The 14,519-nt window shown below is 55.4% G+C and overlaps 1 protein-coding gene across 1 annotated transcript in view; it reads left to right on the top strand.

Moving 5' to 3' along the window:
- The window catches only part of LOC144128941 (cadherin-related tumor suppressor-like), an 86,911-nt gene that overhangs the window by 38,334 nt on the left and 34,058 nt on the right, over positions 1-14,519 (top strand). The window contains 3 exon segments of the mRNA XM_077662764.1: positions 106-480; positions 1,266-2,222; positions 2,224-2,484. Coding sequence (XP_077518890.1) covers positions 106-480; positions 1,266-2,222; positions 2,224-2,484 — 1,593 coding nt within the window.

Genomic DNA, 14,519 nt, shown 5'->3' with positions numbered 1-14,519 from the left:
TAAACTCGCCCCTATTTTCAGTTTACAAAGGGCACACCGAAATCCCATCGACGCGGGGCCAGCAGCTTACGTGCTTCCCCTGAAGCCTGCCGGTGTCCCTCGCAGGTGGTGGTGCGCATCACGGACGTGAACGACAACGCGCCGGTGTTCTCGAGGCCCATCTACCGGGCGAGCGTGTCCGAGGCGGCCGCCCCGGGCACCGCGGTGGCCCGCGTGAGCGCCACGGACGCCGACGAGGGCCCCAACGGGGACGTGCTGTACGCCATCGCGGCCGGCCACGAGGCGTTCGCCGTGGACGAGGCCTCGGGCCAGCTCAGCCTGGCCGGCCGCCTGGACCGCGAGGCGGTGGGCACCTACGCGCTGCTGGTCATCGCCAGGGACACGGGCGCCGAGCTGCGGCACACCGCCACCGCCACGGTGGTCGTCCAGGTGCTCGACGAGAACGACAACGCGCCAGAGTTCGCCCCCGGCGCGCTCAGGGTGAGGCTTCGGGGGTTTCTGTCGCGCAGGACGTAGAGGACCTTCTCCACAGCAGACACGGCTGCACCAGCTGAGCACCGTCTGTCCGTCATTAGGTGCTGGCGCTAGTTAGTTACACCAAGGATTGTTGATGCTCGAGAAGTACAAGAAAGGTGCAGGTGTGCTCGGGCAACCTCTGTGGTCACTGGACGCCTTCTTGTCACAGGCCGGCAGACGCACTAATAGATGCATCCTCACACTCACACTCACAAGTGTGAGTGTGGGTTCATGTGAATGACGGAAGGAGTGTGAGAGAGCGGTTGAACGAGAATAATATTCGAGAGTAAGCGTGAGTGAGCCACAAGCGTTCACGGTGCCGAGTTGCGCTCCTTGGACGTTGTTGGCGCAACTGCTGCGTAAAAGAAATAAACAGATCTTCTATGCCAAAGGGTACAAATCCGTTATAGGAGAAAATATTCTGCAGCAGTAAATTGACGCTTGCGCTAGGCACGGCCCTTTTTCAAAGCCTGGAGGAACATTAAAAGACTCAGCAGCCTAACGTTATTCAGGCTGCCCCGGTCACACGGCAGTATACGAGCTAAATGTGAGCGGTCTTGTGTGCTCCATTTGAACGACATGGTGCCCGGATGTAACAAGGATTGACTTACGCCTCCTAAATAACGACAAAATGTAATTCCTTACGTGTTACGTGCTCTTAAACGGAATGTTTTGTCCTTTTTCCGGGCTTTTAGTATCGATCACGTCTTTTTCTGCTGTCCTTGACCCGTGGCTTTGTTGTCGCACAGGCGGATGTGCCGGAGACCACTCCGATCGGTTACGAGTTGCACCGGTTCTCTGCGACCGACCGCGATTTGGGCCTGAACGGCGAGGTGTCCTTCTCCATCGCGTCGGGCAACGTGAAGGAAGCCTTCAAGGTGGACAGTGTCACGGGCGCCCTCTTCCTGGACCGGCCGCTGGACTTCGAGCAGCAGAGCGTCTACCAGCTCAACGTGACCGCCAGCGACGGCGGCTCTCCGCGCCAGGCAGTGTCCGTGGGCTTCACCGTGCGCGTGCTGGACGTGAACGACAACCCGCCGCAGTTCGCCAACGTGGCCATCGTCCGCCAGATCGAAGAAGGCCTGCCCCTGCACACGCCCGTCGTGACGGTCACGGCAGTGGACCGCGACGCCGGCGCCAACGGGAAGCTCACGTACGCCATCACGTCGCAGGAGCCGCCGGGAATGCACTTCGGCGTGCGCCAGGACTCCGGCGTCGTGTTCACGGCGGCCGAGATCGACCGCGAGTTCAGCGACACGTTCCGGCTCACGCTGACTGCCACGGACCAGGGCAACCCGAGCCTCTCGTCGCACAAGACGGTCACCATCATCGTAGAAGACGTGAACGACAACGCGCCCACCTTCGTCTCGGTGGACGCCGGCATCCTGCCGGAGGACTCCGAGAAGGGCTACGTCATCATGAAGCTGGAGGCCGTGGACGCGGACGCCAACGCCAACGGACAGGTCACCTACGAGCTTGTCGAAGGCGACAGGAGCCTGTTCTCGGTCGACCGCGCCACGGGCGAGTTGTCCCTGCTGCGAGCTGTGGCCCGGCCGGCGGTGTCCTATTCGTTAGCGGTCCAGGCGTCGGACCAGGCGGTGCCGTCGCAACGCAAGTCGTCGCGCGTCCACTTGACAGTGCTGGGTGCCAACAAGCGGTCGCAGCCGTTGCCCGCCTTCTCGGCGCCTCACTACTCGGCCACGGTTCCCGAGAATCAGCCGGCCGGCACCAGTGTGCTGGCGGCCAGGGCCCAGGGTACGCCGCAGGGGCCGCGTCCAATACTTCCTCACCTCAGTGCGTGCGGCGGCCTCCGGTGCGTTGGCGGGCCGCCGATTCGCCGTTCACCGCGACTCCGGCCTTGTGACCACGGCCGCGCCGCTGGACAGGGAGGCTGGCAGCGACGTCTTTCAGCTGGAGCTTCTCGCCATCGATGCTTCCGCCAAGGTGCCCAGGACTGCCAAGGCTTCGGTGAGTTAACCCGCACCCCTTTATTGCACCGTGAAGCACTGCGCGTTCTGCGAGAGTTAGACACATAGCCATGGAGGGTGTATATGGCTCCTTGCGCGGCGTTCAAACGGCCGTGGCTTTGGCGACCCGTCTAAATGTAGCGCATGAAACGACAGATGCGTGAGGTATGCGCAATGAAAGATCTTCTCGGGTGGTGCAGTCTTGAACTGAAACAGAATTCTCCATTTTCTAATTAAATTTTAGTGTCTTTTCATTCGAAAGGTATGGTCCACTTCGGTCGTTTTAAGTGGCTCCGTACTCGTGAATTAGTTGTTTAGCTGACGGGCGGCCTTCGCATCTGAAGGCCCTTGACTTATAAGCCAACTATCTGCAGGAAAAAAAAAAAGTTCAAGTCTAGTAGCAGTCAGTCGAAGCAGCGGAGCCGAACTTCTGCGTCGTTACACTATAACAAGTCCATATCAATTCTATCCGCTTCTCTTCGCCCTTGCTTCAGAAGCAGCGCCGCGCGGCAGTTATCCCCTGGATCGCTTGCTCAGTGGGGCGGATGACAAGAACGCACCCGAGTCGTGATAGTGACTTTGGTATACAAGCGACAAATGCTTCTTGATGCGGGATATTTCTCAGGCACCGTGTTTTGTTGTCCCTGGCATCGATGGCCGTCATCAAGAAACCCGCTTAGCAAGAGTGTGTGACACAAATGTTGCCAGTCCTGGCGCAGTCGAAGCCTTAGTGTATATAGCATACAAGCGTGTTCATACATTTTTTTGTCGAGTGTGGAGCCCTCACCATGAAGCAAAAAGCAACGACGTGCATATTTTAAGGCGTCGAAGAACTCAAATCGCTATACGTATACGCCCACGGCAGCCGACTACGCCCCCCCCCCCCCCCCCCCCCCCCGCTATCAGTCTATTTCCTGGGTGCAGTGAGGCCGCTTCAAGGAAAGCACAGTGAAATGATAGATGGGGCGAGTTCAATTAATGCAAATAGGTCGTCCATGCTGCGCCAGGGGTTCACGCTTCATTTCATGGCGTGTGCGCGCGCGCGACTACAGGGTGCGATCTTGTTTTCTTTTTAGGTTTGTCTTGTTGCGCGGGACGCCTTTGCTGTAATAACAGCGAAGGTGTTATACTTACTCGCCGGCCTGATTAAGCCCTCGATATTGCCACCCAGTGGCGAGGGCTGCACGGGCTGTTTGCTGCGCTGCCGCATTCCGTTACGCGCACGTTTAGCCTCGATATTATCCGCGGCAGTGCGCTATCTGGAAAATCAGTTTTGCGTCTGTCTGGTACGCATGACCGGAACGCCACATGGGGCGCATAAAACTGATTTAAATAACCTATACTTGTACTCGCGAGTCCCTTAACCAAATCTATGAAATAAGTGCACGCAGTGGTGTCTCGGTCTGAGCTGGAGGACCCGGGTTCAATCCAGGTCGCGGCTGCCACGTTTAGATGGAGGCGAGACGCAAAAGGCGCCCGTGTGCCGTGCGATGCCAGCGCACATTAAATGGACACTGGGGACAAATTGAAATTGGCCTGCAGCGATTTGACACCGCGTTTTAATTAGAGAGAAGGCCACCGTCAGTTAAAACGGTGTCGTTAAGCTAGAAAAGACCATAGAGCGCCATCCCCGGCCGGATTCGCAACTAAGATGCATGCGTTGACATCGACTATTTCGCCAGGATCCCAGAGGCTATGCTACACAGCCATTCACCTCAAAACGGCGGCAACCCGTCCTTTTCGATATGGGCGTCACCAGTAAGAATCGAGAGGCGGGAATATTTTAAAATTCAGATTTCTCAGCCAGAAATGCGTGTTTTGCTTCCATAGAAACGTCAACACATCCAAGTTGTACAGAGTTGTCCTCAGTCGCCATTTAAACAACTCCAGGTTGTCTAAATGAAACCGAAGCACTCCTCTACGGCTTCACCATAGTCCATGCGTCGCTTCGGAACGTTAAACCCCACAGTTTACATTTTTTTTTTTTTTTTACAACTGAGTTTGTTGAAAAGTCCTCCTGTATCTGCCTGGTAATTCGCTGTCGCGAGTCTCCGCGGCATGGCGCTACGTGTTTCCTGCCTCGGTTTGCCTTTCTTGTCAAACTGTCCGAGGTTTTTGCCCTGTCTCATTCTACGCCTGACATTGAAATCCTAGCCAAGACTTGCCTGTTGATGTCCTTGGGTCCTTGGCTAGAATGAAGCACGAAAGAAAAGGCATTCGAGACAGCTCAGGCAGGCGCTGTTTGACTTGCGTGCCTCGTCGCTTGTAGCGCCTTTCCGCGCAGTTTCCTCAAGATCTACGCCAGGAATTTCGATTTAGGAAGAGCGAAGGAACCTTAAAAACAGCGCTAAAAGATTAGCGAACTCAAATTAACACGAGTCTCCAGAACAGTCGGGGCTTTTGTCAGACAGAATTATCTGTCCGTTCACATTCGCTTCAGTGTCCATGCGCGCTAGCAGTGAAACCACTCTCTCCGCGTTGATCAAAAAAAAATAAAATTGATAATAATGGCCACGATCTCAAAACCTGCCGGCGAGCGGCTAGTCAGACGGCTGGTAAATTTATGCGGCGGCAACTCTCGAATTCGCGCCTCATTCCCGGCTCGGAGCGCGCTCTTCTCGCGAGGAAGCAACGGCAGGCGGCGCCGGCGGCACTGCGCGACTAATTGCATCTGGGCGCAACGCGGCGACAAGTGCGAATGCGCAGGGAGGGCGACGCGCTTACCCGAAGCGCGCGCCGCCGATGTGAGGTCCTCCCTGCCATTCCTCGCCCCCCACCCCCACGCCGTGTGTGTGTGCGACAGTCGCGCTGAATGCAGGCCCCACGGCGCGCCCATAAACACAACTTAGCCGAGCCGTCAGACCGCGGCCTAGGGCCCGAGTGCGGGCCGCAGATTTATTGCCCGCCGAAGACGTTTACTGGTGGCATAAAACGGAAGGGACGGGGAGGAGAGGTCGAGGGGGGCGACCAGCCCCCTCCTCCCCCTCAAGCCGGAGCAGACGCCGTCTCCGGCATTGCTGCTGCTGCCACAACCGCGCCGATGGTGCGGGGCTGCGCACACCTGCGGGTGCGAGGCAGCCGCCTCAGTCGCGTCCTTTGTCGCGCGTACAATGCCACGGCCTGTGTGTGCCGTGTTGTTTCCCCCATCTCCCCTTCCTCGTGTTCTTCTTCGACACGGGAGGTATGCAGGTGCCCCGCGCGGTGATGCTCTGCGCTGTCGCCGGCCTAGTTCGGTGCAGTGCGCTGGCAGACGGTGCCTTGCACCGCCTCGTGACACTGCCTGTGCTCCGGAGATCTGTGTGTGAAAATTCAACCGCCGTGTGTCTTCCCGTCGCGGTTTCGCCTTCGTGTCCGCTACTGCTTTGTCTACTGGAGACGGGACAAATTCAGTCTTTTGTCTGCGTGTGCTTGTCTGCGCGGAGTGCGCAAGATAGAGGTGGAGAGCATGCTTTTGTGCCCGTAGTGACATCCTTATATATTGGTTGCGCTCTTCAGAGGCTCGCGTCATCAGGAGGCGGTGACCTCAGCCGAGATGTCTGTCCGTGCACGAAGAGAACCGTGCCCTATGCAGGAAGTAGCCAAGTCAGCAGACGACGTAAGCCACTGTTCTTTCTCGGCCGGCTTTGAAACTAGCGCCGCCTCTTGCACTTCTTCCTGCTTTTGAGCTTGTGCCTCCGCAACAAGTAAACCCGTTGAAAGTTTGGTTTCAACGAGTGGGGTTTCGCAAGTGAGGACGTGAGGCGACCCCGCAACAAATCAACCTTGCGAGCTCTCGAATCTCGTGCGCGCGTCGGCGCGCTCATAAGACGAGTACGAATGCAGTCATGTTAAGACTGGACTGCGCCGGCTGAAAAGTCTTCGTTCTTGTTTCCTAGTTCCGAGAACGTCTCAAGTCTCTGTATTTCCGACTCAAACGCTCTTGCTGCAAGATTTTCGTCCCCTGTCAGGCAGGGATGTCCGACTCGGTACCGTAAGGGCGCGTTTTCAATTCTATGAAGTCTGTTTGGCACTTCCAGCATGTTTCTTCGCGGATATAATAAGCAGCTGAAGACAAGAGGAGGCGGAGACTTCCAGCTGTCTTGCTAGGGCAGTGTCTGTCTACAGCCTCAAGTGTGCCGCTAGCGCTGCGCGTTACTATAGCAACGCATAGATTGAGACAAGCCTGAATAGTTGGCCACTGCGTCGCTTCCTGACCAAAGAGCCTCACTGCAGCCGTATTGGCGGCAGCAACAGCAGCAGTAAAAGTAGGTAAGGCTGCGAGGATTCGCACCGGAGACAACAACAACCCTCATGGGTCTGCTGCTGCCTCTGCATGGCGTCGGCCGTCGTATTTCTGCCGTGGCGGGGGACTCACCTACGCGAGGCATGGAGTGAGCGTGGTTGCATACTGGTTTTGCTGGCAGCCGTTCTGGCCCGCCGCCTGGTGGTTGTTCTCTTGTTCGGGATGCTGCCGCCTTCTTCTTCGCCCTGGAGTGGCCGTGAAAGCGTCTCCCCGCCGCGGACCCTTTCATTTGGTGGTCCCTGCTATTTTTACTTACCTCTTTATTATTTCTCGTAACACACACACACAAATGCATGCGGGCCACAAGTTCGGCACAGTCTGGAATGCGGGGGCCACGAGGGGGCGTTGGTGTTGTTGTGTGGACGCGTCGTAGCCTTTGTTCCTTCCGTTTATATTTTATTCCTTCCGGCCCCCGTTTTTTGTTACTTGCGCTTGCCTTTGCGTGATACCTACCTGCGGCAGTCGTATTCGGCATAAGTCGCCAAAGGGGCGTTCGGGTCCGAGGCACGAGGTCATTCGTTCCCTTCCATCTGATGGCGTAGCCAGCGGCGGCAAATCGAAGATTCTCTTCAATTCCTCGCGGACGACTAAAGTACGAGAAACGGATGGCTGAACCGCGAATTGCAATGTCTTCTACTTCATTTCTTTCCCTTACTTTTCCTTTGTTGTTTTTTTTTTGGGGGGGGGGGAGAGAAGGGGGACACGCAGCGAAGACTAGAAGTGTTAGGGCATTACGAAATGTGACCCATCAGTATTTGTTCAATGCACAACGCACTCAGTGTCCTCCTTCTTACGCACGTCAGAAAGAAAAAAAATCTGCGGCAAGAACCCGACGACATGGGACGAGAAGAACCAGAAATTATCAAATGACGTTAAAATCCGCGACGAAAGCTTGCAATGCCTGCACATACCGAAAAACAGTGTCCGCAGCAGAACTCGTGTAAATGCGCTGCTAACTGTATACACAAGGCACTGCCGGTACCGTAACGTTTTTGTTTATTTTTTTTCAAAATGTTTATCATTTGAATCATGTGCACACAAGGGCCAAGACGGTCGGTAAAACAGTTAAACAGTTTTGTCTCACTGTATATGATCACCGCATTACAAGCGCCCATTTTTTCAGCCCTTGTGGACGTGGCTAACCTCTCGCAACAGGGGGTGCAGCTATCTACTTCCCTATCCGCAAGACTGCGCGCTTCCTTTAGAGGCTGGGACACCACACACGGGGCAATACGTCGTGGCAGTTTCCCAGCGTTGAAAGGTGAAGTAACCAACAGAACGCAATCCGGTCCCTTGTCAGCCGGAAGGTCGACCTCGCATGTGGTGTACCCCCTCGTCGGGCTAGCTCACCTCGTCGCGTCTGTCTTGCTGCTTTCCACGTACAGCGTCCACCTCGAAGCTTGGTACTGCCGAGGGCGATTAAAGGAGACAACGGGTTATCTCTACTATAGTCCTCCTCAGCCCCCCCCCCCCCCCCCCCCCCCCCTCTTCCAAGTCTGCCGCGCGGGCAAATTTATTGAGCTGACCGCGCCCCCTGTAATCACGCGGAGCTGGTTAGGGGCACTAATCTGCATACATAGTTCGGGGACCCCGCGTGCACAGCCGTAGAAAGCGTCTCCGCGCTCAAATAATAGTGCACGCGGCATTCCGTGCGAAGACAGCGCAGCGCATGCCTCAATGTCTGCGGCGCCGAGCCGGGCTGGCGCGAGATCGGAGTCGCGCTTCCGCGGAGCCGCGCGCGCGTTCTCATGGCGGCGGTCTTAAAACTCGTTCGTTTGCCCCGGGTTGCAACGCATCACGCGACGGTCACATTACAGCGGAAGCGTCCTTTCGGCGCGGCATTTGCTCACTCCTCTCTCTCTCTCTCTTTCGTTCGTATAATGATTAAGCCCCCCCCCCCTCCCCCTCCCGCCTCCTTCCCTTTCTCTTCCATCAAGGAAAAAAAAATTATTCCTCCTGTTCGTTCATCATGCGCGCTTCGTTTATGCGAGCACTGCAGGGGAACGCGTCCAAGTGAAACTCGAATCAGGCGAGTGTGTATGGCGTTTAACGACTCGAATCTCGTAACCTTTTTTCCCAGTTTTGTTTGACGTGGAAGCCACCTTGCTAGCAATTTGGCAGAACAGAAGTATGTTGGTGCGGAGCTCATCGCACTGGGTTATGACCGCGGTTTTCAAGCTCCGGGAGTAAGATCTCAGTCTACGGGAGCGCGTCGTATTGAATGAGATGACTTTTACACAGAGAGCGCACCAAGCTTCGTTCTTGGAAGGCTCAAGTATAGTGCGCCACAAATCAAAGAAAAGCTTTGCTTTATGACGGTACCAGCTGGATTCAAAGTGCGGTGCTGATGTCCCTGTCGGTGACATCTCTATTTGGCTTAATTCGCTTGTTCCACACACAAACAATTCCTCTGAAACCAGGAAAGCGAATCACCTTATGTCGTTTCGCTACACCAGACATGTCTCGAGGGCTCATAGCTGGTGTCGTGGAAACTGTACGACTAGCCCAGCGATTAAAAACAATTGTGAGACTACGAGAACGAATTAGAGACCAAACCGGGGTTAATGATGTCCTATAGAAAAAGAGGGTCGTGTAATGAGAGGATAAGCCATGGTCTTTTGGAGTGACCGAGTGTATGGGCATGGGGCAGCAGGGTCAGACGGAGAACGAGATTAACAAACTTGCTGGGATAATTATGCTGGCCGCGGTCAGCGTAGGCCAGGGCTCAAAATGCGGCCAGTGGAAGAGCCCGTCTTCCTGCTGTAGAACAGCATGCTCATAATGACATGATCTTCGGACGCAACAGGCTTATGGTCTATATTTGAAGCGTAATTTAGCACCGACGTCAGAGTGGCAACAAAAGTGGCCGCCATTTTGTGGCGCATGAGGCACGGCGAAAGGCAGGCGTATCTAACGGACTTATATCGCCAACTGCTCCGATCTGAACTGCTCAACCTATGCGCTGTGCCACAAAATGACGCCCGTGACGTCACGTGAATACCTCGGCTAGTCGGATACAACTCAATAACGAAGTTGAAGATGACCCATAGAGGAGGCCCTCCAGCCAATACCGTCGACACATTCTCAAGACGTCGTGGTTAATCTCGTTGGGCCAGTTAGCGTGACCATGCGATGCCAGATGACAGGGGATTAACTGCAACGTCATGAAAGTCGGCCGACGCCATTGGCTGGTATAGGCCTCTTTTGAGAGGTATTGAATGGCCTCTTCGTTCTTCAGTAGTATCCGACTAAAGTGTATTACACATTTTTCAGGGATTATTTCGAGACTTTCTGCTTTAGCTTCGTTCCTTTCAAGTGTTTTATTTTTCAAAGTGAAAGCTTTTACTGCCCCCCCCCCCCCCCCCGTAGCTTCTGCGCCGTGTGCGCGAGTTTGACCTTGAACCGAGGAGAAACGAAGTGGCAACTATGACGTCACTCAGCCGCCGCCGAAACCGCCTCTGCCCTAGTCACGTGACATCCATGACGTCACTCAACCGCTGCCTCTCAGCCGGTGCCGACGGGCTGCAACAGCTCTCGACAATTTAACGGCGGCAGTCGTCATGGTTGATCCAGGTGAGACGCTTCGTGAACCGTCTGCGTCTCAGAGGTTGCGAAGACGGCGGGCCGAATCCGATCATCCTGTGGACGTAGCTCGCCGAGAGGCTGCCGCACAGAGACGAAGAGAGTAGAAAGTTAAGCCTGGCAAACCTGGGCTAAACGTCAGTCATTACTACCAAGCAACAACCAAGTCTAGCCAAGCTTTTTATTTCGTTACTTCGGATTAGCTGGGTTAAACCTTTGCATAATTTTTTCTCCACGTTATTCTTACAGCTTCCGCTGACTCACCCCCTCCCCCACTCCCCCAGAAAGGGAACTACGCGTACATGAAGGGCAGGGTGGTCATTAACGGCATGTTGATTATAGACGCCAGTATCCAGGTCGGACTTTACGGCAACGTCGATAATAAGCAACTGTAGACAGAATGGATCTGCCAACCAACCATGACGAAACACGCGCGGTCGAGAAAAAGAGAATTTTTCCGCTGCATTACTCAGCTTGCGCATCCGCGGCGGCTGTACGCTTCTTCCATCTCGCCTCTTATCACACCCGCATTGCATTCGCTTTCTCAACTCCGGGCGGCCCCCATCCTACGAAACTCAAACCACTGGTTAACGCACTGCCAATGCGGTTGCGCCTCCTGCATGGCATAACCGTCATGTATACCGTCTGCTACGCAGTCAAAGGAATCGAATCAAAACACCGTGCTTTCGCGAGCGCCCCCTGCAGAACCTGCCGCAACAGAACAGGCGTAGATAAAGAAAAATGGAAGTAAGAAACTGTATGACCGCGGAAAGAAAGGTCGGTTGACTGCGTGGATTGACACGCATCACGCGCTATCTCGACCATCTCCTCCTGCGGGCATGCACAGCGCAGCCTCCCCTATGTAGCCTGTGCTCGCGAACGGGGCCATTGAGGGCGTGGGGGTTGGAAGGCATCGGCGGGCAGGCCACATGCCGGTCGCGGTTATCGGTAACTCTCACTAAAACCGTACAGCGTTGCAGAAGCTCGACGCGCAATTGAACCAATCAGGAGCCAGATCCGCATTGAACATCCGCTCCGAATCGGTCGGTGTCTGCAATGCAGTCGCGTTCACCTCTCCAGTGATCGGTCAGCGCGCATAGTTGCCCCCCAATCGCGAAATTGTCCGTGCATGTTCTACCTCTACAAAAACTGACTAGCCGATCGCAGGCCAGCTCTCTCCTCGGCGATGCACGCTTCTCGTAGGGAACGCAGTGGAGATTAACGATCGCGGCAGTGCATTGGGCCGCTACGCTTCTACCCTCCTTTCTCCTCCTTGTCACCGAGAACGCCCGGTTAATGCCGGGGTTCTGTCTCTCTGCCGGAAGGGGAACGCTGCAGCGCGGCGTTCGCCGGCGAGCGTTCTCCTCCGCCAACGGGTGGGCGTTCGCCGCTAGAGGCCGCCCGGAAACCGAACACTCCCGGCCGCGCGCTCTAACCAACGCACAGCGGCATAGGGAAGGTATAAGGGGGTGGGGCTACGAAAGAGGAAACGCTCAAAAGGCCTCACAGCAACCTCCCTTCAATTACTGGGTGGAAAAATGGCGAAGCCGCCTCACTGCGGCCAGCGGGAGAGCACGTAGAGTCGTTCGCGGCTGCCGTTCGCTTTCGACGTGCCGTCGACGGAGTCCCACCATCGCAACAGGTGGAGGTGCTTTCTAAAGCGAACGCCCCAGTGCACAGAAATCCAACTTAACTTCTGCTTTTGCCACGATCTCTAAAAATGAGCAACGTCGACGGAAACTGGGTTGAAAAAGGGTGCCAGGAAGGAAAGACGTACGTCCTTTGCCGGTTTCCGAGCACCTTCTGTGATGAGTCACTATAATCGAGCGTGCTGCACTTTAATGCGAGTCAACGCGACGGCTTCGATTTATTATTTTTAAAGAAGGGATCACGTGCGAAAATTCCCGAGACCTAGTCGGTGGCTCCAAAACAACAGCGGCTAACCTGCACAGACCCGTGGTTGCTCTTGAGCTGTGGTGACGTACCTCAGGAGTAATTGAGCATTCCCAGAGTAGTCTTCAACACTGATTATCGCTGAGTCCGAGCAGGTTTTACACCTTGTCTGGTGTGTTCCTTCTGTAGGACTGAGATCAAACGTGGCCGCCGAAGGCCGGATTCAGTTATGAATCCTGAACAGTTTTCAGCCTCATTCCTCAGTTCTAAGTCCATCGCTACCTTACCATCCAGAACAGGCCGTGATTCCAGACACGTTTACAACAGGGGGTAAGGTTTATGGGTCACTCTTGGAGAGGTAGGTTGGGTGGAAGGGGGGTTCCATTTGAACCATATATTTCTTGGACTGTTTAGGTCGAAAAATAGATTTAGCATGGTTTTCCTGTGTAAAATTTCCTCCCCCCCCCCCCCCCCCCAGCTCCCCGTCGGCCCGGTCATGAATATGCCCGTGGTTCATAATGGCTTCAAGCAGCACGAAGTTGCAGACGTGTAAACTCTAAAGCAGCTTAGATTCTTGTCGACCCTTGTTTTTTGCGCATTCGTTTCCAAACTCTTCACAAATTAATCACCGCAGCTCGGAAAGAAGTCTAATGGTCACCTAACGAACGAATGTCCTCGGGATTTCACTGAAAACGGCATGCGGGAGGAGCGGGGTTCGATGTCCAGTGCCGCCGGGTACCCAGCGGTGATGCAATGGGCACAAGCTTTCCCCTCGCCTGGTGCCCAGCTTCTTCAGGGTGAAATGCTTGGGGAATGGGTCGTGGACCCCACCATGAGACGACGAAAACACCTTGTGCCATGGCGCTTTTGGCCCCAGATGTCCTTGCGCCACAAAAATACACAATCACATTTCACTGAAAACGTGACTAGAGCGCGATATGTAGACGACAGAAGTTTGTAACTTGCGAAGGTAATTTCGAAATGACACGAAGGGCGTTCCGAATTGTTTTTTTTTTTCCTGCCGTGGCTACTGGTCCCGTGGGCACTGCTCTAACCACTATCATCATCAGTGGGTTTTTCAAGCGCTAAGCTTCGCGGATCTGTTTTCACAGATTTTTGAAAAAAAAGGTTACCAGCGGCTATCGCGCTCCTGTGTTATTTGCCTTTCTTCCGTATTGTTAAACCTCGTAGAGGGGTGTCACCGAGCAGTTTTTCTGCCTTCACATAATTCGCATGCAGGGCAAGCAACAAACATCGTTTGATGTATGCGGTGCCTTCAAGGACGACGCATCGTCAAGAGTCAAAAGAGATACACAAAGTGCGCGAAGCGTCCGCAAACCCGGTCGCGTGGGGAGGAGTCGATGTGGACGTGACATCTCGGGTTGACGAGCTGACCGCCGCCGCAGTGGCTGCTTCTGCCGCGTTATCTTCAGCTGCCGAGGCCCCCCCTGTGTCCCCCAGTCGCATGTCTCCTCCAAACGACGGCGCGCATGACACTCGCGCGCGCCGAAGGAGGAAGCGCGGGAATGGAGAGGGCGCTCCGATCGGGGGAAGGCACCGCCGAGAGACACGCGTGAAATTGGTTTCCGACGCTCGCGAGCCGGTCGCGAAACCGTGCTGCTTCACGCGCCTGGACGCCGCCCTGTGGTGCGTATTGCCAGTACGAAGAAAAGAGAAAAAGAGTACAACAAGAAAATAGCGGAGCCAGCCCGCTGCTGCCGCTGCTCGAGGGTCCTTTGACGAGTTGGAATCGGGAGGCCCCCCTTCTCTCTAGCAAGTTGCCCTCCCTCCCCCACACGCTTTCTTCCTTCTCGGCGTTGTCGCTTTTGCTACCCGACGTCGTCAATAAACTACCCCGGGACGCTTCTTTTAGGCGCTGCCTCGGCTTCCCTCCCACCGTGCCGCCTCGGTTGCCTCCTCCTTCCAATTGGGAGGCTGTCCTCCTCATCTATCTATCCTGGAAAAAAGTCGGTCCTTCCTGCTGCTGCTGCCTGTTGATGGAGGCGACGGCGGTGTGAGGATGAGGAGGAGGCACGGAGGAAAGCAGGACAAGAAAAGGAGAAACCCCCGACGACCGGCAGCCGCGACGGAGGAAGAAAGCGCCGAAAGCGGCCGTCGTTCACTGAATCGCCGGACCAGGCAAAAGCGGTCTGGAAAGCAGCGGCGGCAGAGGAGGGTGGAGAGCCGGAGTGGGGAGGCGAAGACCCGCTGCGAGCGGCGCGCTCCGGTGGTGTCCGGTGCGCTGCAGCCCGCCCGCGGCTGTGCGCCTTTCTTTACTG

This window comes from Amblyomma americanum, chromosome 4 (genome assembly GCF_052857255.1).
Source record: "Amblyomma americanum isolate KBUSLIRL-KWMA chromosome 4, ASM5285725v1, whole genome shotgun sequence".
Lineage (NCBI taxonomy): Eukaryota > Metazoa > Arthropoda > Arachnida > Ixodida > Ixodidae > Amblyomma > Amblyomma americanum.
This window is presented reverse-complemented; position numbering and strand designations above follow the sequence as displayed.